The 26464-nt window shown below is 43.8% G+C and overlaps 1 protein-coding gene across 1 annotated transcript; it reads right to left on the reverse strand.

Annotated features, from left to right (window-relative positions):
- Nucleotides 1-939: 939 nt before the first annotated feature.
- Nucleotides 940-26124, reverse strand: LOC138838604 (dehydrodolichyl diphosphate synthase complex subunit DHDDS-like). The gene is made up of 9 exons (XM_070037997.1): nt 26039-26124; nt 25521-25608; nt 22810-22926; nt 18343-18485; nt 14028-14144; nt 12555-12656; nt 5932-6046; nt 2690-2797; nt 940-1519 (listed from the first exon to the last, which is right to left on the reverse strand). Exons 2-9 carry the CDS (start codon nt 25581-25583, stop codon nt 1490-1492), a joined length of 795 nt encoding a protein of 264 aa, XP_069894098.1. The 5' UTR covers nt 25584-25608; nt 26039-26124; the 3' UTR covers nt 940-1489.
- Nucleotides 26125-26464: the final 340 nt, after the last annotated feature.

Raw genomic sequence — 26464 nt, forward strand, 5'->3', positions numbered from 1 at the left:
GTGGGGTTTGAACTTATGTCCTGGGCACTGTCCCAGAGTTTTCTGCTCAAGGCTAGTGCTCTACCACTTTGAGCCATAGCACCACTTTCATTTAGCTGGTTAATTGGAAATAAGAGTCTCATAGACCTTCCTGCCCCGGCTGACTTCAAACCACAATCTTCAGATTTCAGTCTCCTGAGGAGCTAGGATTATAGGTGTGAATCTCCAGTGCCCATCCATCTTAGTTCTTAAGAAATAGTTTTGAAGCCAGGCGCTGGGGCTCAGGCCTGTAATCCAAGGTACTCAGGAGGTTGAGATCTGAGGATAGCGGTTCAAAGCCAGCCCTGGCAGGAAAGTCGATGAGACTCTTATCTCCAATAAACCACAGGTGGCGCTGTGGCTCAAGCAGTAGAGCGCTCACCTTGAGCTGAAGAGCGCAGGGACAGCACCCAAACCCAGAGTTCAAGCCCCATGACCGACCAAAAAAAAAAAAAAAATAGTTTTGGTTATGTGGGAAAAATCTGGTATTCATTCCTCATTGACAATGGATAATTGAAGCGTTACTGTTTTCTGTTCATTTGTTCTAAATGTACTCTCTAATATGTTAATATTGCGAGACTTAACAATCAAATCCTTTGACATGATTGATAAGATTGACTTATGCTAGGGGTTCTGACTTGGAACTCACAAAACAATTTCAGGGACAACATGTACCTACTGAAAGTATTCTATATAAGTGAGTGACAAGGGGCTGGGAAGGTGGCTCAGTGGTATAGCGCTTGCCTTGCATGCCTGAGGCCCTGGGTTCGATTCCTCAGCACCACATAAGCAAAAAGAAAAAAGCCGGAAGTGGCGCTGTGGCTCAAGTGGTAGAGTGCTAGCCTTGAGCTGAAGAGCTGGGGGACAGCACCCAGGCCCAGAGTTCAAGCCCCACGGCCGACCAAAAAAAAAAACAAAAACAAAACCACAGGGTGGTGCTGGTGGCTCATGCCTGTGATCCTAGCTACTTAAAAGGCTGAGATCTAAGGATCATGGTTTAAAGCCATGAGGTAGTTACCACCAATTAACCATTGAAAAAATCTGAAAGTAGAGTTGTAGCTCAAGTGATAAAGTGCCAGTATGGAAAAAAAAAAAGCCAAGGGGGGCAGTAGCCAGGCCCTGAATTCAAGCCACAGTACCAGCACACACATGAACATGTACACACATGCACACACACATACACACACAAAGAAGCAACACTAAGTATAATTTTAAAACTTAAGCTCTTAGTTCTGGGGCTGTGGGTCAGTTAGTTGGTCTCTTTGCTCCTGTTTTGATATCTGAAAAATGAGGACACCAAACCTGCTGGGTTGTTAGAAGGCTTAAATAAAGAAGTATGTGTGAAATCTCAGTATGTTAGCTAGCCTCAAACATATCACTATTATTGTTAAGAGTGCTAATCAGAGGGAAAACCTGTGAGACAATGAGGGAAGGTGACATTCCCCAAAAAGAAATGTACTCCTTACCTGATTTAAATTATTGTAACCCCTCTGTAGATCACCTTTATAATAACAGTAAAAAATTTAAAAAGAATAAAGAATGCTAATCAGATGAGGGTAACTGGCTCCTAAGGACTTAAAAAATATGGTGGTCAAAATTCAAAGTTGTTGAATAATGTGGTTTTATGCAGTATTATTATATTCTTTTTTTTTGGGGGGGGGCTCCGGTTGTGGTGCCTAAACTCTGGGCCTGGGCGCTGTCCCTCAACTCTTTAGCAGCTCAAGGCTAGTGCTCTACTACTTGAGCCACAGCGCCACTTCCCGCTTTTTTCTTTTTGCTTATGTGGTGCTGAGGAATCGAACCCAGGGCCTCAGGCATGCAAGGCAAGTGCTCTACCACTGAGCGGCCTTCCCAGCCCCAAGTATTATTATATTCTTAACATTTCTAGAAGAAGCTTGGATTTTTGCATACTTACACTTACTTTTATTTTTCCCCATCACATTTACACTGGTCTTGACTTGAAATCTTTCAGCCTCAGTTTCCTAAGCAGCTGAGATTACAGGTGGGTAGCACCATGCCAGGCTATAATCTTTTAGTAGGCTATTATCTTCTGGGACTAATGGACAATCCTTCTAAAAAACCATTTTCCCAGGTTCTTAAGACATTGAACCTGCCGGGTGCCTGTGGCTCACGCCTGTAATCCTAGCTACTCAAGAAGCTGAGATCTGAGAAACACAGTTCAAAGCCAGCCTGGGCAGGAACATCCATGAGACTCTTATCTCCAATTAATCACCAGAAAACTGGAAGTAGTACTGGGGCTCAAGTGGCAGAGCACTGCAGTGAGCTGAAGAGCAGAGGGACAGTGCCCAGGGCCCAGAGTTAAAGTCCCACGACATACCAAAAGAAAAAAAAAAAAAGACTTTGACCTTTACTCCTATCTCTCATTGGTTATAAGTCCCTAAATTTTTTTCTTCTATTTATTCATTTACATAAAAGAGGTACTAGGATTTGCCTGAATTAGTACTTGGGAACATTAAAGAAAGTACTGCATGTAAAACATTTGCAGCGTATGCTCATTCACAGTAAATGCTCATTGAGTGGTAGCAACATCATTGTCATCACCATCACCATGCCTGTCATGAAGTGTCTAATATATATAGCAAGGTGGCCAATCAATGCTAACCTTTTCTTCTAATGTATCTAGTCAGGCCAGTAACCCCCCCCCCCATACCTGAAGTGTGTTATGGTTCATCTGGAACTGAAAGATAGCTTCACAGAGATTCCAAAATGTGTATTCTGGCCACAGAATGGGTTGGAACACTAGGCAGGAGTGGGAGGTCTATGACAGAAAGAGAAGGAAGAGTATGTTTAGTCACATGTTGCTGAGCCACTTTGCTGGCCAGTCCTCCCATGGAGGAGCAGGCTGAGCTGGAAGAAGCCCAGAAATGATATTGCCCAGGCATCCAGAGCTGCAGTTGCTTCCGACACCAGCTCTGATTCCTTCATGGGCAGTGGGAGGGGTTGAGGGGTAGGGGTGTCTGAAGCAGCCAGATCACCTGCCTGTTGCAAAGCAAAACTAGACTAGATCACTTCCACTAGGATTTTTCCCAGAGCCAATTTTCAGACTATGAAATAATATCTGGACTCTGTTATTGACACTTGGCTCTTGGAGGTCATCTGAGACACTGTCTGGTAAAAGTCTGCAGTAAACCAATGGTAGCTGCCATTGTTACTTTTCAGTAGCAGCAGAATGGCAATGCAGCTAAGTGCGTGAACTCTACAGCCCAAATGCCTAGTTCTGTATTCTGCCTCTTCTAGCACCATTTAATCTTCCTCAAGTGTAAAGCTGGGTAATAGGAGTATCTGGTTTTCAAAGTTTCATTATGAAGATTGAATGTAAATCATGTAGAGCACAGAGCAGGATAAACTTGAGTAAAAATCAAATGAGCTGTCCCCTAGCACCAACACACTCTTATAGCTACTGCTTGATTCCTTCAGGGGTGAAGAATTCAATGCTTTCTAGGGAAAAATTTCAGTTGTCAGCTAACTTGTTATGCTAAGCCAATATTATCTTCATTCTACCAAGGTTGTAACTATTTTCAACAAGTTTACTTCTTCGAAATGATACTTTTTTGTTGTTGTTGTTGTTTTGTTGTTGTTAAAGGAATAAATAAGCAATCAGATCTTTCCAGTACAGTAGTTTTTTTTTTTTCTATTTTATAGTACTAGAAATTGAATTCAGGACCTCATGCTGTACTTTTTTTTTCTTTTGCTGGTACTAGGGCTTGAACTAAGGACCTGGGCACTGTTCCTGAGATTCTTTGTGCTCAAGGCTAGTGCTCTACCAGAGCCACAGCACCACTTCTGGCTTTTTCTGAATAGTTTATTGGAGATAAGAGTCTCAAAGACTTTTCTGCCCTAGCTGGCTTCAGGCTTCAATGATTTTTTTTTTTTTTTTTTTTTTTTTTTTGGTCGGTCGTGGGGCTTGAACTCTGGGCCTGGGCGTTGTCCCTTAGCTCTTCAGCTCAAGGCGAGCGCTCTACCACTTGAGCTACAGCGCCACTTCCGGTTTTCTGGTGGTTTTATTGGAGATAGGAGTCTCACGGTCTCTCCTGCCCGGGCTGGCTTTGAACCGTGATCCTCAGATCTCAGCCTCCTGAGTAGCTAGGATTACAGGCGTGAGCCACCAGCGCCCGGCTGATTTTTTTTGTTGTTGTTGTTGTTGGTTATGGGGCTTGAACTCTGTTTTGTTTTTGTTTTTTTGTCGGTCATGGGGCCTGAACTCTAGGCCTGAGCACTGTCCCTCAGCTCTTCAGCTCAAGGCTAGCGCCCTACCACTTGAGCCAAAGCGCCACTTCCTGCTTTTTCTGCTTATGTGGTGCTGAGGAATCGAACCCAGGGCCTCATGCATGCAAGGCAAGCACTCTACCACTGCGCTACCTTCCTATCCCTGAAATAATACTTTTTTTTTTTTTTTGCCAGTCATGGGGCTAGAACTCTGGGCCTGAGCACTGGCCCTCAGCTCTTCGGCTCAAGGCTAGTGCTCTACCACTTGAGCCATAGTACCACTTCTAGCTTTTTCTGCTTACGTGGTGCTTATGAGGAATCGAACCCAGGGCCTCATGCATGCAAGGCAAGCAGTCTACCACTGAGCCACCTTCCCATCCCCAAAATAATACTCTTTTTGAAATATCTGAAAACTAGCTCAAGTTGCCTGTAATCTATTCCCAAAGTTAAAATGCTTTGTCACTAGCAAGACACTAAGTTTCAAGACAATAGGGATCATTTCTGACTTTATTACTGCCATATTTGAAGCACAAATAAGGAACTCAATTTTTTTTTCCTCTCAGAAATAAAAACTCATCTTTTCCAGAGCATTGTTCCTTGGTCCTTTTAAGACATGAGGGTCCTTGCTACCTATCCTCTAGTTGATCAGTGTGGTTTATTTGTTCATTTGCCTGTTTAAGGTCTTGTGCATTCTAAGCAGACACTTATTTTTGTCCCTGAACTTCTTTTACTCAAAGCTAGCATTCTACCACTTGAGCCACAGTGTAATTTCTGGCTTTTTTTGTGTTGAGGAATTGAATCAGGGCTTCGTGCATGCTAGGCAAGCGCTCTACCACTAAGCCACATTTCCAGCCTAAGCAGATGCTCTTAACACTGTTATATTTCCAGCCCAGTACTAGCCCCTTAAATTTCAGTGCCCAAAGTAAACTTGAGCAGCAGAATAGTAGGTCATAGAACCATGAGAAACATATCATGCTTCCGTTAGTATAATCAAAGACCAAAAGCATCTTCAGTAACTAATAATTTTAATTCATTTTTTATTGTGAGAATACTATACATTTAATTCATTTTTAAGATTATGGTCCAATAAAATTTCTGGAGTTTATCAAGTGAGCTGCTTCTAAGCTGAGTTCCCATGCAATTTATCTTTGAGAAAAACCTTCCCCCAGCTATATGCTATTCAGGGGCCAAGTATTCAGGGGAGGAAAGAGTTAAGCAACAACAACTTAAAATTAGATATGATTACTTTGTAGGGACTGCCTAGATGGAAGAACTGAGAAAAGTGTCACGGCAAACCCCTAAGAGTTTGCATGTAGTTTAGATCCTTCATGGACCATGCTTACATAGAGGCTGACATGTTACTAAGACATCAAGGCCACGTACCTTGAAAAATGGCACAAGTTTTCACTATTATTGGAAAGCTTGCTTTTTGGATGCCTTGCACTTTGGAAAGCAGGAATCACAGAAGTTTGCAAAGCCAGGGTCAGATGCAGAAGGAAAAACAAATGTCACCAGGCACAGCCTGGAAATGCTTCTCCACATTTCAGCCTCCTTACTTCCATGTTTTCTGACCCTACTGTGGCTAGGAATAGGCAGGAACTGTCTCATCTGGTCTATGAGTGCTGTCCTGCCCAGTGCCCAGTATTCATCCCAACACATTCCCAACAGTACCTGGAAAGCACCTACCTGCCAGAGCAAGAAGTCACTCAGTCGAACCTCTCCAGAAGTCCGTATCAAGATGTCAGGGTGAGGAGAGTGGTTGGTGTAGAGACATTTATCAAGCAGAGACTCAGAGACATCACTAAGGTGAAGGGGAGACAAAAAAAAAAAAAAAAAAAGCACACATCTTTTTGAAGTATTTCTTGGTGAGCATGCATAAGGTTTCCGATTTCTTCAGGGACTACCATTAAATATACTCAGCAGTACTACCTTCTATAGAAAAGGTCCTTAATAAGAATTTGCTAAATTCATAAATGATCTGCTTTCCTAATTCCTACCCTCTTCTCATTCCTCCTCCCACCCTTGTCCCCCACACCTCTCTCTCTTTTTTTTGTGTGTGTGTGGTGTTGGTGATTGAACCCAGGGCTTCATGCACACTAAGCAAGTGCTTTACCATTGATCTATATCCCATGCCCCACAAATGATTTTAAATCTTCATAATTATATAAGATATATCTATTCTCATTTTTTAGATAAGAAAACTGAGGCTTAGAGAAACATCTTGCTTTTTTTTTTTTTTGATCAGTTGTGGGGCTTGAACTCTGTACTTGGGCGCTGTCCCTCAGCTCTTCAGCTCAAGGTGAGCGCTCTACCCCTTGAGCCTTAGCACAGCTTCCAGTTTTCTAGTGGTTTATTGGAGATAACAATCTTACAACCTTTCCTGCTTGCACTGGCTTTGAACTGAGATCTTCAGGTCTCAGTCTACTGAGTATCTAGGATTACAGGCGTGAGCCACTGACACCTGGCATGTCTTACTTTTTTTTTGTCAGTTGTGGGGCTTGAACTCTGGGCCTGGGTGCTGTCCCTCAGTTCTTCAGCCCAAGGCTAGCACTCTACCACTTGAGCCACAGTACCACTTCTGGTTTTCTGGGTAGTCTGTTGGAGATAAGAGTCTCTCCGTCTTTCCTGCCTAGGCTGGCTTTAAACCGTGGTCCTCAGATCTCAGCCTCCTGAGTGGCTAGGATTACAGGCGTGAGCCACCAGTGCCCAGCCTGTCTTGCTTTTTAAAATGCATATGCCTGCTGGGCATATGCACTATACTTATACACTGTACACATATGAGCATATATGTATAAAAGACAGTCTAAAAAAATCACACATTATTCTTTTTTTTTTTTTTTTTTGTCAATTGGGCTTGAACTCTGGGCTTGGGCACTGTCCCTGCGCTCTTCAGCTCAAGGTGAGCGCTCAACTGCTTGAGCCACAGTGCCACTGCTGGTTTTCTAGTGGTTTATTGGAGATAAGAGTATCACAGACTTTCCTACCTGGGCTGGCTTTGAACTGCGATCCTCAGCTCTCAGCCTCCTGAGTAGCTATGATTACAAGCGTGAGCCACCACCACCTGGCCAAATGTGTCATTGCATTTTTTTTTTTTTTGGGTCAGTTGTGGGGCTTGAACTCTGAGCCTGGGTGCTGTCCCTCAGCTCTTCAGCTCAAGGCGAGTGCTCTACCACTTGAGCTACAGCGTCACTTCTGGTTTTCTGGTGGTTTATTGGAGATAAGAGTCTCCTGGTCTCTCCTGCCCGGGCTGGCTTTGAACTGCAATCCTCAGATCTCAGCTTCCTGAGTAGCTAGGATTACAGGCGTGAGCCACCGGCGCCCGGCTGCATTTTTTTTTTTTTTTTAATCGGTAGTAGAGCTTGAACTCTGGGCTTGGGCGCTATCCCTGCACTCTTCAGCTCAAGGCAAGCACTCTACCACAGCGCCACTTCCTTCACACATTATTCTAGCAAGAGTGGTGGATGAAATGAACTCTAGGAAATTAACAAGAGATTTTTTTTTTCTTTTTTTGCTGTTTTAGTTTTCTTTCCTTTTGTTCTGTTTGTTTATTTTTAGGTCTTTGGGAGTGTAAGGGAAGGCACAGAAATGGAGGGACAAAGGATGAACAAATGCAGCAATGGTACTCCCTGGAAAGTATGTTGAAAATGAACTATGCAACTTATGGGTGGGCCTGGGAGGAAAAAACTGGGAGAGCAAGGGAAGAGATAACATTGTCCAGAAATAAATGTACTCTTTACCTGATTTATATAATTCTGTAAATCATCTTTATAATAACAATTAAACAGTTAAAAAAGCTGGGCACCAGTGGCTCACACCTATAATCCTAGCTACTCAGGAGGCTGAGATCTGAGGATTGCAGTTCAAAACCAGCCCGGGCAGGAAAGTTCATGAGACTCATATCTCCAATAAACCACCAGAAAACCAGAAGTGGCGCTGTGGCTCAAGTGGTAGAGTGCTAGCCTTGAGCTGAAGAGCTGAGGGACAGCACCCAGGCCCAGAATTCAAGCCCCATGACTGACAAAAAAAAGAAAAAAGAAAAACAGGGCTAGAACTCAGAGTGCTAACCCAGCAAGTACAAGGTCTGAGTTCAACCGCAGTATCAGAAAAAAAAACCAGGGCCTGGAAAGGTGGCTCAGTGGTAGAGCGCTTGCCTTGCATGCATGAGGCCCTGGCTTTGATACCCCAGTACCACATAAGCAAAAAGAAAGCCAGAAGTGGCGCTGTGGCTCAAGTGGTAGAGTGCTAGCCTTGAGCTGAAGAGCTGAGGGACAGTGCTCAGGCCCAGAGTTCAGGCCCCACGACTAGACCCCCCCAAAAAACAAAAAACAAAATCGAACCCCCTCAAAAAACCAACAACAACAAGCCCCCCCACCAAAAAAACCCCCCAACAACCCAGTATTAACCTTATAGGGACTAGGACTAAATGCATGCAGAGATCTGAGCATGACAGGGCACATCTATACTCAGTACTTAGCAGACTAAGTCCAGAGGATTGAAAAGTAGAGGCCAGCTTGGGGCTACAGGAATCATAAAAAGAAAAAAAAACGTATCCAGAGCACTTAGTAAGTGCCTAAATGTTAGTAAATGCTAAATGTTAGCATTTACTTTTGTTCCTCTTATTTTATAAAGAAAACAGAGCCCTATAGGAGGTCATGACCTGTTCAAAGTAATTCACTGAAAGAGAGTTTATTAACTGTTCTTCAGGCTCAACTTTATTTCTTCTGTACTATGAGAATCACAAAATAATCTCCTAAATACATACCAGGAGCTGGATGGCAGGAATAAGAATATAGAAATCAAACTATTAGGTAGAGCCTAATTGCAAAAACTCATTGACTTTCTAATACAAATGAGAATTTGCCTAAATTTGAATAATAGGCCCAGATGAGCCCAGCCAGAGCTGCAAAGCAAGTGTCAGGAGCTTAGTGGGTTGACACATTAGCCTCCTAACCCTGTTGATCCCAGCAGCCTACACTCCACTGGCATGAGAATCCCAGAGAGGCAAGTTAGGCAGGCAGAGAACTTGGGCAGGAAAAAATATGCAGAGCACTAGGCAGAAAGAAAGGTAAGGTCACTGAGTACTGTAATATAGTTTGAAGGGAAAGCAAGATCAGAGTGTGAATTGTAGACAAGCAGGAAGATCACATACATAGTGAGGCTGGACTCACTGTAGTAAGCTCAAGACCGGCCTATCTCAAAAAGCAAAATCCAATAGAAACAAGGTAGGTTCTTTCCTTCTTATCTTTCCTATTCTAATGAAACAATTTACCTTGTGGTACTAAAGACTGAACCATGGGTTTTCCCATGCTCTAGGATTGCAATATAATCCTAACCCTAATTCCCCCTACTCTCTAGCCCCAGGGGTACTGAAGCTGGAACTCAGGGTCTGGGTTTGCTAGGAAGCTCTCTCCAACTTGAACATCCTCAGACATACTTTTTTTGTGTGTTAATACTTAGATTTGAACTTGACCTGGGTGCTGAGCCTGAGCTTGTACTCAGGGCTAGCACTCTGCCATTTGAGCCATAGCTCTACTCCTGGATTTTTGATGGTTAACTGGAGATAAGCGTCTCAGTACTGGGCTGGGAAGGTGGCTCAGTGGTAGAGTGCTTGCCTTGCATGCATGAGGCCCTGGGTTCGATTCCTCAGCACCACATATGCAAAAAGAAAAAAGCCGGAAGTGGCGCTGTGGCTCAAGTGGTAGAGTGCTAGCCTTGAGCTAAAGAGCTGAGGGACAGCACCCAGGCCCAGAGTTCAGGCCCCACGACCGGACCCCCCCTCCCAAAAAAAAAAAAAGTGTCTCAGTACTTTGTGGTTCAGTCTGGCTTGAACCACCATCCTCAGATCTGAACTTCTTGAGTAGTTGGGATCATAGGCGTGAGCCATAGATGTTAAGCTTAATTCTTTTTGTTTTTCGGTCATGGAGCTTGAACTCTGGGCCTGGGTGCTGTCCCTCAGCTCCTCAGCTCAAAGCTAGCGCTCTCCCACCTGAGCTATAGCACCACTTCTGGTTTTCTGGTAGTTTATTGGAGATAAGAGTTTCACGGACTTTCTTGCCCCGGCTGGCTTTGAACCGCAATCCTCAGATCTCAGCCTCCTGAGTAGCAAGGATTACAGGTGTGAGCCACCGGCACCCAGCTTAAGCTTAATTCTTAATTTAATTTCCAGTCAATCAAATTATACCTGAGGAAGGAATCAGAAAAATTCATCAGTCCCAAGATCTCATATAATAGAGATAGAGGGCAAAAAAAATTCTTGCATCAGACAGCTTAAGCTTTGAGTACTGACTAGCTGAGTGACTGACCTTAGGTGAGTTATTTCAGTGTTTTCAGTTTTCTCATCTGTAAACTGTACAAGAGACGTGAATGTTTCATACATAAGATGATAACTTATAAAACATAGAACACATTGCCTGAACTGTATTTTGTTATTCCGCTTTACTATTTTTATTATTATACTAATATTATAACCAAAGGTTACACTAATAACATGGAAAAGACCAAATAGACAAATGGCTTGGAAAGTCCTTAAAAACTCTAAAAAGTAGGACATTACTGTTACTAATGATTCACAGTTTTCTTTTTTGGAGGTGTGTTTTTTTTATTTGTTTTTTTGCCAGTTATGGGGCCTGAACTCAGGGCCTGGGTGCTGTCCCTCAGCTCTTCAGCTGAAGGCTAGCACTCTACCACTTGAGCCACAGCGCCACTTCCAGCTTTTTCTGCTTATGTGGTACTGAGGAATCGAACCCAGGGCCTCATGCATGCAAGGCAAGCACTCTACCACTGAGCCAACTTCCCAGCCCGGAGTTGTGTTTTATGAGTGCTGGTCAGAGTCTTGATGCTGTCTTTGAGCTTCTTTTGCTCAAGGCTAGCTAGTATTCTACCACTTGAGCCACAGCATCACTTCCAGCTTTTTATTGAGTAGTTAATTAGGGTTAAGAGTCTCATGGACTAGCTGGGCACTGGTGGCTCACGCCTGTAATCCTAGCTACTTAGGAACCTGGGATCTAAGGACGGTGGTTCAAAACCATCCCAGGCAGGAGTCTATCAAACTCTTTTTTTTTTTTTTTGATCAGTCATGGGGCTTGAATTCTGGGCCTGGGTGCTATCCCTCAGCTCTTCAGCTCAAGGCTAGCGCTCTAACCACTTGAGCCACAGTGCCACTTCCGCTACCAAACTCTTTATTTCCAATTAACCACCCAAAAAATGGAAGTGGAGCTGTGGCTCAGAGTGGTAGAATGCTAGCCTTGAGCAAAAATTCAGGGATAGCTAGGCACTGGTGGCTCATGTCTATAATGCTAATTACTCAGGAGGCTGAGATCTGAGGATCTCAATTCAAAGCCAGCCTGGGCAGGAAAGTCCATGAAACTCTTATCTCCAAGTAATCACCAGAAAACTGACGTGGTGCTGTGGCTCAAGTGGTAGAATGCTCAACTTGAACTGAAGAACTCAGGGACAGCACCCAGGCACAGAGTTTAAGCCCTATGATTATAAAAAATTAATCAAATTTTAAAAAATAATAAATTAATTTAAAAAAATTCAGGGACAGCACCTAGGCTCTTAGTTCAAGTCCCACAAATGGCCAAAAAAAAAAACAAAAAAAACCCCAAAAACAAAAACAAAAACAAAAAAACCCAAAATAAGTCTCATTCATGGACTTTCTTGCTCAAGCTGGCTTTGAACTTCAATCCTCAGATCTCAGCCTGAGTAACTAGTATTACAGATGTGAGCCACCAGTGCCCTATTTGGAAAATTTTGTGTGAAAGTATAATGTGAGAAACCTAAAAGTCTCCACAGAGGGGCTGAGAAGGAAGCTCAGTGGTAGAGTGATTGCCTTGCATGCATGAGACCTTGGGTTCGATTCCTCAGCACCACATAAGCAGAAAAACCTGGAAGTGGCACTATGGCTCAAGTGGAAGAGCACTAGCCTTGAGCTGAAGAGCTGAGGGACAGCACCCAGGCCCAGAGTTCAGGCCCCAGGACTGACCAAAAGAAAAATTAAAAAGACTCCACAGGGTATATTCCTGAAAAATCATTCTTGCAAAAGATAAGGAGGGTGTAATTTCTCATTGATGATATGGCCTTGACTCATGCTCTGCTGTTCTTAGGAGTTTCTTGGTGTATCATAAAACTCAGAGAAAACCTGAAGCAGCTATAATAAACTGAATCTGAGCTCTATGTTTGTAGTCTCTCTTAGATCTTGCCATGTGTACCAATTTAGCCTCTGGCTCAGGACCTGGTGCAGAAGAAGTATTCATATTTGGTGCACATCTGTTTCTCTAGTAGTTGCCATGAGAAACAACTGAGCATACCTGGGATCCAGCAGCCCTTGCTCTACTCCCCAGGCCATCTCTCTCACAGCATTGGTGATCTCATGACGGGATGTGTACGCAAAGCAGACGTTGAGGAAACACCTGAGGAAAGAGAATAAGCTGATTTAGCAAGATTAGAGCACCATTTCCCTGCAAGGACAACCCCATGCCTCCCATAACTCTCCCCCGCCCCCCCCAGTCCAGTGTTAACTGATTAGTTCTGAAAGGTGAGATTGTGATACTTTGTGTGTGTGTGTGATTTTTGGTTTGTTTGTTCTGCTGCCAGTTCTGGGGTCAGAATTCAGGGCCTGGGTGCAGTCCCTATGCTTTTTCACTCAAAGCTAGTGGTCTACCACTTGAGCCACAGCTCTACTTTCAGCTTTTTGGTAATTAATTGTAGATAAGATTCTCACAGGCTTTTCTGCCTGGGCTAACTTTGAACTGTAATCCTCAGATCTCAGCTTCTTGATTAATTAGGATTACAGGCATCAGCCAATGGCACCTGGGGCTTATGCTGTTTGTTTTCTAAGACAAAAACTAAATGTCCTTTACTACCTTCATAATGGACAGCCAGTAGGGCTGAGAATGTGACTTAGTGATAGAGTGCTTGCCTATCATGCCTGAAGCCCTGGGTTTAATTCTTCAGTACTACATAAGCAGAAAAAGCCAGAAGTGGTATTATGGCTCAAGTGGCAGAGTGCTAGCTTTGAGCAAAAGATGCTCAGGGACAGTGCCCAGGCCCCAAGCCCCAGGTCTGGCGAAAGTTCTGAGTTTGGCCCTGAGTTCAAGCTATAGTACCAGCACACCCCTCCAAAAAAAAAAAAAAGAGATATTAAAATGATTTCTTGAGGGCTGGGAAGGTGGCTCAGTGGTAGAGCACTTGCCTTGCATGCCAGAGGCCTTGAGTTCGATTCCTCAGCACCACATAAGCAAAAAAAAAAAAAAAGCGGGAAGTGGCATTGTGGCTCAAGTGGTAGAATGCTAGCCTTGAGCTGAAGAGCTGAGGGACAGCACCCAGGCCCAGAGTTCAGGCCCCACGACCGAACCCCCCCCCCCCGCCTCCCCCCAAAAAAAAGATTTCTTGAAGCATCTGCCTTTAGAAACAAGGCTTAGGACTGCTGCATTCCCACCCCAACTTGTCAAGTTAGAAAAAAAAATGCGACTACCATCATCAAACACACACACACACACACACACACACACACACACACACACAACACACACACACACACACACACACACATTTGGGGTAAGATGAAAAATATGTCTACATGTGAGTATAATCACATATGACTTGGTATTACAGCAGCATTTCAGAGAGAAGGAAGAAGTTTTTGTTTCTAAACATCCACAACCACTCCCTCTATACCCCACATATGGAATACACACCAAGAAGTGCCCCAGATATCTCTTTAAAACCAGAAAAGAGTCAAAGATTGAGACAGGTTCTTGAGGGGAAATCTGAAAACTTACTTGTTGTAGTTTTTTGTGGCCTGTACAGCTTGTGCAATCTGCTCCTGGAGGTCTAAAGGCAACAAATGCAGATCTCCCAGGACCCGGATACATACCCCATGCTTCTCCAGCTTCTCTCTGATTGGGAAAAAATGAGGCAGATTGAGACAGACTACCTACTGCTAAGGTAGGAAGTTACTTTCAGCTTCTGACAGAAGTTCACTAGAGCACTGAGGCTCAGACAGGACAGTCAGAGAGAGACTATGTGGGACACAGTTATCAGGTACTATGTCTGGACTGATTCCATGTCTGGCTGCATGGAGAAGCCAAACTCTTAAGCACTTAATTGCATCTCCTCAGGTGTCCTTGTTGGCAAGCTGCATTTTACTTTGTGATACGTCTGTCTCATTTTGACAACTGAGTAAATAGTTTTAGAGTAGGATCTATATAACTGGCTATTTTAGTTACACTCTGGTAAAAGGAAGGTAACAGTGTTGGCTAATGTTAATTATATATTTGCTAGTCTACCAATATATTCTATCATTACACCATCTTTGAAGCGCGCACCAAAATTAGTGTCCATATACAGATAAGGAATGTGAGGCACAGGGAGAGGTTAATTTGTTCAGACAGCAAGTGAATGGACATCCTGAACTTGAACCCGGACAATCTGGGTTCAGAGCTTGTCCCCTTAATCCTAATAGCACCTCGGCACAGTAACTGTATACAGTGAGTATGAATTCACTGTTAACTAACTACCAGCTTTTCTCTCTTGGGAATGCTATGCAGAAACTAAGTGCTTTGTGGTTGGGAATTGGGAGATTAATACTGTGAGGTGTGAGTCTCCTACAGGTTGTTCTGAAGACTGTTGAGCCAGAGGCTCATGGCTATATCTAGAGCCTGCCAACCCCACTCAACCTTTAACTTAATATATTAGTTCATAGTTTGTGAAGCAAACTCTAATCACTTAATTTTGAAAATTTGTTGGCATTACTGAGGACAAATGTATAGTCAAATCAAGACAACAGGGATGGGATGTAGCTCAGTGGCAAAGTGTTTGCCTAGCAAGTGCAATGTCCTGGGTTTGAGTCTCTAGTACCAAAAAAGAAAAGACAAAAAAAAAAAAAAGAAAAAGAAAAGAAAAGAAAAGAAAGTAGTTAAAAAAAAAAAATCAAGCCTGGCACTGGTGGCTCAAGCCTGTAATCCTAGCTACTCAAGAGGCTGAGATCAAGGATCATGGTTCAAAGCCAGGCCAAACAGGAAAAAAGATTTTGAGACTCATCTTCAATTCACCACCAGAATACTGGAAGTGGAGCTGTGGCTCACAATGGTAGAGTCCTAGCCTTGAGCAGAAAAGCTCAAAGATACCATCTAGGCCCTAACCAAACAAACAAAAAGACAAAATTTGAAGAAGAATAATAGATCTAAGTCCTAGAACCTCCACTTACTAGGTGATCCTGCATGAAGACAGCGTCTTCAGCTGGATACTGAGGGTTTATGCCTGTAATCCTGGCAACTTGGAAGAAATTTGGGGAGGATTGTCCTTTGAGACCAACCAGGCAGAAAAGTTTGTGAGACCTCTTTCTCAAACAAGAGTTAGTCACAGTCACACATACTTTTCATTCCAGCCTTGATGGGGAGCCTAAAATAGATGGATCATAGCCTAGCCATGTGCCAGGAGAGAAGGCAACACCTATCTGAAAAATAAGCAGTGCAAAAGATGGCTAGAGGTGTGGATCAGCAATAGAGCACCTGCCTAGGAAGCGTAAGACCCTGAATTCAAACCCCAGTACTGAAAGAAAGAAAAAAAAAGAAGGGACTGCTCCTCGGAGTTCATCCTCTACCCACCCCTTCATGCCCCATATCTGTAAGCTGGGGGTGACAACTGTCCCTGCCAAACTATGACTATAGACAAGAGTAGGTAGTGAGAGGCTTGTTCTCAGAAGCAGATGCAGGACTCCATTGAGCTCTGTAAAGAACAAACTGTGAAATCCCTGGAGGTGCCTGGGGACTGGCACCAACCCCACTCTACTACCAGCTCAATGTGGCCACAGGCAAGGCCCTCTCTTCTCTTTACTAGAGTATAATTTCCCAACCAGTGAAATTAAACTAGATCAGTGTTTTCAGACTTTCTTTTGGTCTAAGAATTCTTCTTGAACTCAATCCCATACAGAAGACCATGACATAAAATAGAAAAAAGAAAAAAAGAAAGAAAGAAATGAACACATATCACACATCACCCTCTACGGGGGATTTTTTTCCAATGTGTACTCCTGGAACTCTGAGACTGCGTGCCACATGGTTTCTTCTTTCTCTGGCCAGGACTGTTTTCTTTCTTTCTTTCTTTTTTTTTTTTTTGGGTACGGTCGTGGGGCCTGAACTCTGGGCCTGGGACACTGTCCCTCAGCTCTTCAGCTCAAGGCTAGCGCTCTACCACTTGTGCCACAGCACCACTTCCGACTTTTTTCTTTTTGCTTATGTGGTACTGAGGAATTGAACCCAGGGCCTCATACATGCAAGGCAAGCGCTCTACCACTGAGCCACCTTCCCAGCCCTGACTGTTTTCTTTATTACTGAGTGACTAAAGCAATCTCAGTAGCACTTCTACTGTTTGTCGTGCTTTTTTTTGGCCAGTCTTGGGACTTGAACTCAGGGCCTGGGATCTGTCCCTGAGCTTCTCTGTGCTCAATGCTAGCACTCTACCACTTGAGCCCACAGCACCATTTCTGGCTTTTTCTGAGTACTTTATTGGAGGTAAGAGTTTCATGGACTTTCCTGCTCAGGTTGGCTTCAAACTGTGATACTTAGATCTCAGCCTCCTTAGAAGTTAGGATTACAGGTGTGAGCCACCAGTGCCCAGCTTGTCATCCATTTTTGTCTTTTTTTGTTGTCCTTTGCTTGAGACAGGGTGTTACTATGTACCTCAAGCTAAACTGGAACTCACTATGTAACTCAGGCTGTCCTTGAACTAACAATCCTCCTACTTCAGCCTCCTGTTTCAGCACTGGGATTATAAGCATGTACTACCTTGCATGTCTGTCAAGTGTTGATATTGCAGGAATTGTGACAAAGCTTCCTATCTCTTGGTGTATGGTACAGCTTTAGGGATAAGAAAGATCTAGGTGTTCAGTCTGCCCGTCTGATAGCTATATGATCTAGAATATGTGACTTCACTTCTCTGGTTTTTAATTTTTTCCTCTCTAAAATTGGGCTAATAATACCTTTCTTATAGTCTAATATAGCTAGTAATAAGACTACATCTTAAGCTAAGGCCTCATATACAGACAATATTTAAAGAAGGCAAAAATATCCTGTTGCTGGTGGCTCACTCCTATAATTCTTTTTTTTTTTTTTTTTGCCGGTTGTAGGGCTTGAATTCTGGGCCTGGGTGCTGTCCATCAGCTCTTCAGCTCAAGGCTAGCACTCTATCACTTGAGCCACAGCTCCACTTCCGGCTTTTTCTGCTTATGTGGTGCTGAGGAATCGAACCCAGGGCCTCATCCATGCAAGGCAAGTGCTCTACCACTGAGCCACCTTCCCAGCCCAACTCCTGTAATTCTTTTTTTTTTTTTTGGGTCCGGTCATGGGGCCTAAACTCTGGGCCTGGGCACTGTCCCTCAGCTCTTCAGCTCAAGGCTAGCACTCTACTACTTGAGCCACAGCACCACTTCCGGCTTTTTTTTTCTTTTTGCTTATGTGGTGCTGAGGAATCGAACCCAGGGCCTCAGGCATTCAAGGCAAGTGCTCTACCACTGAGCTACCTTCCCAGCCCCACTCCTGTAATTCTTATAAGGAGGCTGAGATTGAAGGATCCCAATCTGAAGCCAGCCTAGTGAGACTCTTATCTCCAATTAATTATCAAAAAGCTGAAAGTGGAGGCATGGATCAAGTCATAGAGCACCAGCCTTGAGTGAAAAAAAAAAGCTAGGGGACAGCACCAAGGCTCTGAATTCAAGTCCCAGTACTGGCACAAAAATAAAAAATTAAAATCAGGAGCCGGTGGCTCACACCTGTAATCCTAGCTATTCGGGATGCTGAAATCTGAGGATTGAGGTTCAAAGCCAGCCAGGGCAGGAAAGTTTGTGAAACTCTTATTTCCAATAAACCACTCAGAAAACTGGAAGTGGTGCTGTGGCTCAAAGGGTAGAGCTCTAGCCTTGAGCTGACGAGCTGAGGGACAGTGCCCAGGCACAGAGTTCAAGCCCCATGACTGACTAAATAAATAAATAAATATTTTTTTTTAAAAGGAAGATGGGTATAAAATGCAGAAGAATTGGGGGGGCTGAGGAAAGGCTGGAGGGATGACCATACATCCTCCCCTCAGATAAAATCTTACTGTTCTTCCATCAAGCTGGTGAACTTCTGCCGAGCCAGATCCAGTAGGCCATCAACCTCATTCTTGGAACGTTTGAAGTTTTCAATGCTGAATGCATAGACTGTCACCTCTAGGATGCCCAAATTTAAACACCAGCGCAAAGTCTAAGAAAGGAAAAAACAAATAGCTGGAATATACATAGATTGGGAAGAAAATAAGAGAGGCTTCTGCACTGACCAGAGTGGGAGAGGGACTTTTATCTTCCTGTCTGTGAGACTTTTTTTGGGGGGGAGGGGTATGTGTGTGGAGGTGTGGTTGTGGGGCTTGAATTCAGGGTCTGGCACTATCTCTGAGTTCTTTCACTCAAGGCCAGTATTCCACTACTTTTTTTTTGTCGGTTGTGGGGCCTGAAGTCTGGGCCTGGGAAATGTCTCTCAGCTCTTCAGCTCAAGGCTAGCGCCCTACCACTTGAGCCACAGTACCACTTCCAGCTTTTTTTTCTGCTTATGTGGTGCTCAGAAATCAAATCCAGGACCTCATGCTTGCGAGGCAAGTACTCTACCAAGGAGCCAGTTTCCTAACCCCTCCACCACTTTTTTGTTGTTGTTGTTGTTCATGGGGCTTGATCTCTGGGCCTGAGCACTGTCCCTCAGCTCTTCAGCTCAAGGCGAGCGCTCTACCACTTGAGCTACAGCGCCACTTCCAGTTTTCTGAGTGTTTTATTGGAGATAAGAGTCTTACAGACTTTCCTGCCTGAGCTGGCTTTGCACTTCGATCCTTAGCTCTCAGCCTCCTCAGTAGCTAGGATTATAGGCATGAGCCACTGGTGCCCGGCCCACTTTTATTTTTTTGGTTGTGGGGCCTGAACTCAGTGCCTGGGAACTGTCCCTCAGCTCTTCAGCTCAAAGCTAGCGCTCTACCACTTGAGCCACAGCACCACTTCCACTTTTTTTTTTTGCTTATGTGGTGCTGAGGAATTGAACCCAGGGCCTCATACATGGGAGGCAAGTGCTCTACCACTAAGCCAACTTCCCAGCCCCCTCACCACTTTTAAGCCACAGCTCTACTACTAGTTTTCTGGTGGTTAACTGGAAATGAGTCTCATAAACTTTCTGGCCTGGGTTGGCTTTGAACCTTGATCCTCAGATCTCAGCATCCTGAATAGCTAGGATTATGGGCATGAGCTACCAGCACCCAGCTGTCTGTGAGACTTACTTCCAATTAGCCATCCAAAAGCCAGAAGTAGAAGCTGTAGCTGAAGAAATAAGAGTAGTTGAGGGCTGGGAAGGTGGCTCAGTGGTAGAGTGCTTGCCTTGCATGCATGAGGCCCTGAGTTCAATTCCTCAGCACCACATAAGCAAAAAGAAAAAAAGCCGGAAGTGGCGCTGTGGCTCAAGTGGTAGAGTGCTAGCCTTGAGCTGAAGAGCTGAGGGATAGTGCCCAGGCCCAGAGTTCAGGCCCCATGACCGGACCCAAAAAACAAGAAAAAAAAAAAGAGTAGTTGAGTGCAGGTGGCTCATGCCTATAATCCTAGCTGTTCAGGAGGCTGAGATCTGAGGATTACTGTTCAAAGCCAGCCCTTGCAGGAAAATCCAAGCGACTCTTACCTCCATTTAACCACCTGAAAACTGGAAGTGGAACTGTAACTCAAAGTGGTAGAGCACTAGCCTTGAGGGAAAGAGCTCAGAGACAGCACTGAGGCCCCATGACTGACCTAAATAAATAAATAAATAAAAATTATTACCTGACTTATGCAACTCTAATCACTCTGTATATCACCTTTACAGTATCAATTTAAAATTTTTTTAAAAATTTAAAAAAGATTCACCAAAAATGCCCCTAAAAGATGTGATCTTAATAAAGACTACTAAACTGATGCCATTGTAATTTACCTGATATAACTCTCCATCAGAATAAAAAACCAAATAAGCAGAAATACCAGCATTTAAAAAACTGAGCTGGGTGCCACAGGCTCACTCTGGTAATCCTAGCTACTCAAGAGGCTGAAATCTGAGGATCATGATTTGAAGCCAGAAGAGGCAGGAAAGTCTGAGACTGAGCTAACTAGAGCTAAGACTGAGAGTGCTGAGCCGGCACCAGCGGCTCACATCTGTAATCCTAGCTACTTAGGAGGCTGAGAGCTAAGGATCGAGGTTCAAAGCAAGCCAGGGCAAGAAAGTCCATGAAACGATTATCTCCAATAAACCACCAGAAAACTGGAAGTGGCCTTGTAGCTCAAGTGGTAGAGCACTAGCCTTGAGCTGAAGAGCTGAGGGACAGTGCTCAGGCCTAGAGTTCAAGCCCCATGACCGACAAAAAACCAACCAAACAAACAAAAAATATCAAGTGCAAAGCTTGAGTCCCAGTCTCAGAAAAAAGAAAAGAAAAGAAAAGAAAGATAGAATCTGTGTGCTATAAACTGTATTTCCATTTTCTTAAAAGTTAGGTTCACAATGGGCTAGGAAGTAAAGCAAGTGCTTACCACGTATAAAGACCTGGGCTCAATTCTCAGAACCCTACCCACCAAATTAAAGTTTCACAGAGATTGTTAACATTCCATTTTTTGCTAAAACTTCCCAATTTGCAATACTCATTAAACCATAAAATGGGCTGGAAATGTGGCTTAGTGGTAGAGTGATTGCTGAGCATGTGTGAAGCCCTGGGTTCAAGTCCTCAGTACCACATAAACAGAACAAGCTAGAAGTGGTGCTGTGACTCAAGTGGTAGAGTGCTATCCTTGAGCAAAAGAAACTCAGGACTGGGGAAAAAAAACACACACACACAAAAAAATTTTCATGATCTCTGCATAGAATGATATGCTTGGTAGCCTGGCAATTTTGCAGTTTTAGCATTGAAAAGCCTGAATATGGAGTTGGAGGTATGGCTCAGTTGGTAGAGTGTCAGCCAATGAGTAAAGGTGTCAGGTACCTACTTCAAGTCTCAGTCTTGGACCAAAACAAACAAATAAAAAGCCCTGAATCCTGTGAAACTGGGCAGCAAAGCCAGAAACTAAGTATCTGGCTTAGTTTAATCCTAAAGAGAGAGAGAGAGAGAGAGAGAGAGAGAGAGAGAGAGAGAGAGAGAGAGAGAGAGAGAGAGAGAGAGAGAGAGAGAGAGAGTGTGTGTGTGTGTGTGTGTGTGTGTATTTACCACTAAGCCAACTCTGTGTGTGTGTGTGTGTCTTGAACTAAGGATCTCATACTCTTTTTTTTTTGTTGTTGGTCCTGGGGCTTGAACTCTGGACCTGGGTGCTGGCCCTCAGCTCTTCAGCTTAAGGCTAGCAATCTACCACTTGAGCCACAGCTCCACTTCTGGTTTTCTGGTGGTTTATTGGAGATAAGAGTCTCATGGACTTTCCTTCCCAGGCTAGCTTTGAACCGTGATCCTCAGATTTCAGCCTCCTGAGTAGCTAGGATTTCAGGCCTGAGCCACCATTACCCAGCACTACTTTCAGTTTTCTAGTCATTTAATGGGAATAAGAGTCTCATGAAATTTCCTGCCAGGGCTGGCTTTTAACTGTGATCCTCAGAGTTAGGACTACAAGTGTGAGCCACTGGCTCCTGGCCTAAACTTTTTTCTTGATATAGGATCTCATTATATAGCAGAAGCAAGCCTTGAACTCAAATCCTCTTGCCTCAGTCCCCTACAGTGCTGAGATTACAGGTGTGTACTACCACATGTAGCTAAAACAACCCTGTTTGCAATGTTAATAACAGTGAAACAGGCTAAACAAGTTATATGACATTCTCATGATGAAATTTTCTATAACATATAGAAAAATAATCTGCAAAATGTCAAATAAAAATAAAAATTTTAAGAGATATCGTTTCATGAATGTTAGGACATGTGGGACATACTATGAAGATTACATGAGGCACAACATAATAGAAATGATTTATTTGTTAAGGTAATATGAGGAGACAATTTCATCTTGTGATGACTTTTTTTCTTTTTTCTTTTGGTTGGTCATAGGGCTTGAACTCAGGACCTGGGTGCTGTCACTGAGCTTTTTTGCTCAAGGCTAGTGCACAGCACCACTTCCAGTTTTCTGGTGATTAATTGGAAATAAGAGTCTCAATAGACTTTCCTGCCCAGGCTGGCTTTGAACCATGATCCTTCAGTCTCAGCCTCCTATGTAGCTAGGTTAACAGGCATGACCTCTGGTGCCTGGCTATAATGACTTTTTTTGTTGTTGTTAATGTTAATATGAGACCTACAATTACTAAGCAAGTAAAATATAGAGAATCTGATATGCACGTGTTGCAAGCCTATAGTCCCAGCACTTGGGAGGCAGAGACAAGAGGACCACAAGTCTGAAGCCAGATTGGGCTATATAAAGAGATCCCACTTCAAATATGTGTTCATGCATACCACTAGTATTTTTAAAAACAAAGCCTTCTCAAACTTCAGCATGCTCAGAGGCTCATGTTCTAGTGTTAATCAAATTCTCAGAGGCTATTCATTGTGGACTCTGCTACCCACACCCACCTCAGCCAGCTTGTTGAAGCCCTGTGAGTGGCCTTCTTGCCTTTCCACCTGGCATTTCTTGGCATAGCGACGGTTTCCATCCATTATGAATGCAATGTGCTTGGGCATTGGGCCTGCCTGTGGAAAGAAGAAAACAAATGATAAATGGATCTCATATTCTTTGGGGATTAAGAACACTACAGGGCTGGGAATGTGGCTTAGTGGTAGAGTGCTTGCCTACCATGCACGAAGGCCTGGGTTCCATTTCTCAGTACCATATAAACAGAAAAGGCTGGAAGTGGTGTTATGGCTCAAGTGCTAGAGTGCTAGCCTTGAGCAAAAGAAGCTCAGGGACAGTGCCCAGGCCCAGAGTTCAGGCCCTCGGATTGTAAAAAAAAAAAAAAAAAAAGAAGGACACTACATCTCAAGTTGACAGGTTTGAACATAATGGCACTAGGCCTTAGTTTCTCTGTGGCAGCACACAGAAACTGAGGCCTAATGCTATTCTGATCTAACTCTTTTTTTTTTTTTTTTTGGTCAGTCATGGGGCTTGAACTTTGGGCCTGGGCACTGTCCCTCAGCTCTTCAGCTCAAGGCTAGCACTCTACCAACTTCCCAGCCCTATATGATCTAACTTTATAAGAGAACTAAATATCAATATTTTTTTTATGTGGTCTTGGGGTTTAAACTCAGGGTCTTTGAGCTTTTTTGCTCAAGGATAGCACTCTACCATTTGAGCCACAGCCACAGCTCCATTTCTGGCCTCTTGTTTGTTAATTTGAGGTGAGTCTCATGGACTTTCCTTGGCAGCTGTCTTCAAACTGTGATCCTCAGATCTCAGCCTCCCAAGTAACTAGGGTTACAGTGAGCCACAGGCAATCAGCTAAACATCAGGATTTTAAGAAAAATATAGGAGCATGAGGGGCTGGGAAGGTAGCTCAGTGGTAGCGTGCTTGCCTTGCATGCATGAGGCCCTGGGTTCGATTCCTTAGCACCACAGAAGCAGAAAAAGCCGGAAGTGGGGCTGAGGCTCAGGTGGTAGACTGCTGGTCTACAGCTGAAGAGCTGGGGGACAGTGCCCAGGCCCAGAGTTCAGGCCCCACAACTAACAAAAAAAAAAAAAAATATATATATATATATATATATATATATATATATATATATATATATATATATATATATGAGAGCATGAGAGCACCCATCAATGATCTTAGTTTCTCTGGAGGCTGAGGTAATAGGTTTGCTTGAGTTCACAAATTTCAAAGACAGCTTAAGCAATGTAGTAAGACTTCATCTCTTAAAAAAAAATTCAAAGCAAACAAAAAATTTTTTTTCAGTGACACAAAATTCTTATGTGGCTTAAAGCCAATCTGGGTTGTTACTGTAGCAAAAATTCACTCCTTAATCTATCTTCCCTCACCTGGAGGGATTTTCACTGACCATTTCTCCTGCACCTTTCCAAAATCTTCTACCTTTGTACTTCTAGAAAATTCAGAGCAGTTTGTTAATCCCAAGATATGACTGTTCTGACTTCCTGAAAAGGTGGTTTTCTATTTCCTTACCTGCCTAAAGTCAGTTGGTATCTGTGTGTGAGAATATGTGGAGGTCTAAGGCTAACTGACTGATAAATTCACTGCTATCTGCTACTTGATAGTGTGTGGCTGAAAACTCCAATCTAAAACCTGTCTAGGCTGGGCACCAGTGGCTCATGCCTGTAATCCTAGCTACTCAGGAGGCTGAGATCTGAGGATCTCGGTTCAAATCCAGCCTAGGCAAGAAAGTCGATGAAACTCTTATCTCCAATAAACCACCAGAAAACCAGGTGCTGTAGCTCAAGTGGTAGAGCATTAGCCTTGAGCTGAAGAGCGGAGGTACAGAGTTGAAGCCCCACGACCGACAAAACAAAAACAAAAACAAAAAACCTAAAACCTGTCTTGTGCAAAAGATATGAAATTGTTGAAATTCCTAGAGAGAAACTGAAGGAAAACTTGAGGATACAAACTGAGTGTGATTAATAGTGATCCCAGTGTACAGGTGACTGAAAGAACACTCAAAATAACAGTAATTAAGAACTGCTAGACATCTTGCTAAGTGCTTTATTTGTACATTTCATTTAGTTCTCATAACAGCTCTGTGATTATTAAAGTCATATGGGGAATAAACAATAAAATAAAACTTTTCATTCATGCTTAACTGCTTCCAGAGTCCATTACACTGTACTGCCACATGTTAGATTATTTATTCTAGCTAAACCCAGAGGACAGCAGTAACAACAATGGATTAACAGTTCCAGGAAAATTTTTTTTTCTATCTGGAAAACCAAGCTATGCTGCCAAATAATATTGGGAGGCCTTGGTTTGCCTAAAAATGCTATTGTAAAAATAACATTACTAGGCTAGGAATGTGGCTTAGTGGTAGAATGTTTACCTAACATGTATGAAGCCCTGGGTTTGATTCTTCAGTATCACATAAACAGAAAAAGCTGGAAGTGGTAGAGTGCTAGTCTTGAGCAAAAGAAGCTCAGGACAGTGTCCAGGCCCTGGGTTCCAGTCCCAGGAATGGCCAACAAAAAAAGGCCTACCAAAAATATAGACGTCAAAACTACATTACAATTATAAGTCTCTGGACCCTTGGGCTAAACCCCACTTAACCTCAAAGATTGCTTAGTTTAAACAATAGACTTTGACACAAGATTACCTAACTGTCAGCTTGTGCTCTGAGCCATGGCTTACCTTTATGATATTGGCACAGAACCGTTCCCAAAGTGACAGCTCTCCTTCCTTGATCCATGACATAGTTCTTGCCAAGCCAGAAGACCACCTAGAACAAGACAACAGCCAGGTACACTTGAGAGAGGGGGGAGACGGACAGAGACTGACAGACCATAAGTCATCAGCACTTGCAATGATTCACTTCTCAAGAGAATCACCAGGGTTGTAGCAAGCTGACAGCATTAGCACCCAAAGACACTGGTCTAACCTTTCACGACTCAGAGCTGTATAAGCCGAATGGGGACTTTCCTTGGTCCATCTGTCTCGTTTTCGTGGGCCTTCCTCGTTATCTGCACTTTTTCTAAGTTTCCAAGTCTGCTTCCTGCCACATTATGGTGCCTACATTTTGATCTTTTGCCCAGTTCTTTCTCCTCCGTCTTTTGCCAAGCCATTTCCCACTTGGCGCTCGCAGTCACTAAGTCTTCGGCACCCTTTGCCTCAGACCTCAGTGGCCTAGTCACAATCTGTTCTTAGTGTACCTTTAAGTCTCCCGCTGATGTCTCTTCGTTTTCCGTCTTTGCCCAGCACCTGAGCTCAGCCGCCAGGGAGCCAACACTTCCTTACTACGTGGCGCTGAAAGATTGCGTCATCGTTGGGCGCTGGTACACGCCCCTTCCGTCATTCAGGGGGCGGAGCCCAGCTCTGCACCAATGAACTAGGGGCGGGAACGGGCCGAGGGCTTGGGGGCTACCATTGGTGCACGTTCGCGAAGGGGGAGGCGACGGTGCCAGATAGCGGGGTCATGTGACTGAGAGACGTCTCCTGCGCTCCAGCCACGAGCGGGTGAATGAATGGGCTGCCGGAGACCAGGTGGAGCTCCAGCGACCCTTAGTTGGCCTCAGTTCGCTGCTGCGGAAATTGCCACGGAGCGTGAATTAAGGAAACCCCACCCCGAAGTGGGATAC

This window comes from Dipodomys merriami, unplaced genomic scaffold (genome assembly GCF_024711535.1).
Source record: "Dipodomys merriami isolate MVZ:Mamm:240054 unplaced genomic scaffold, mDipMer1.0.p SCAF_2849, whole genome shotgun sequence".
NCBI classification, from domain to species: domain Eukaryota; kingdom Metazoa; phylum Chordata; class Mammalia; order Rodentia; family Heteromyidae; genus Dipodomys; species Dipodomys merriami.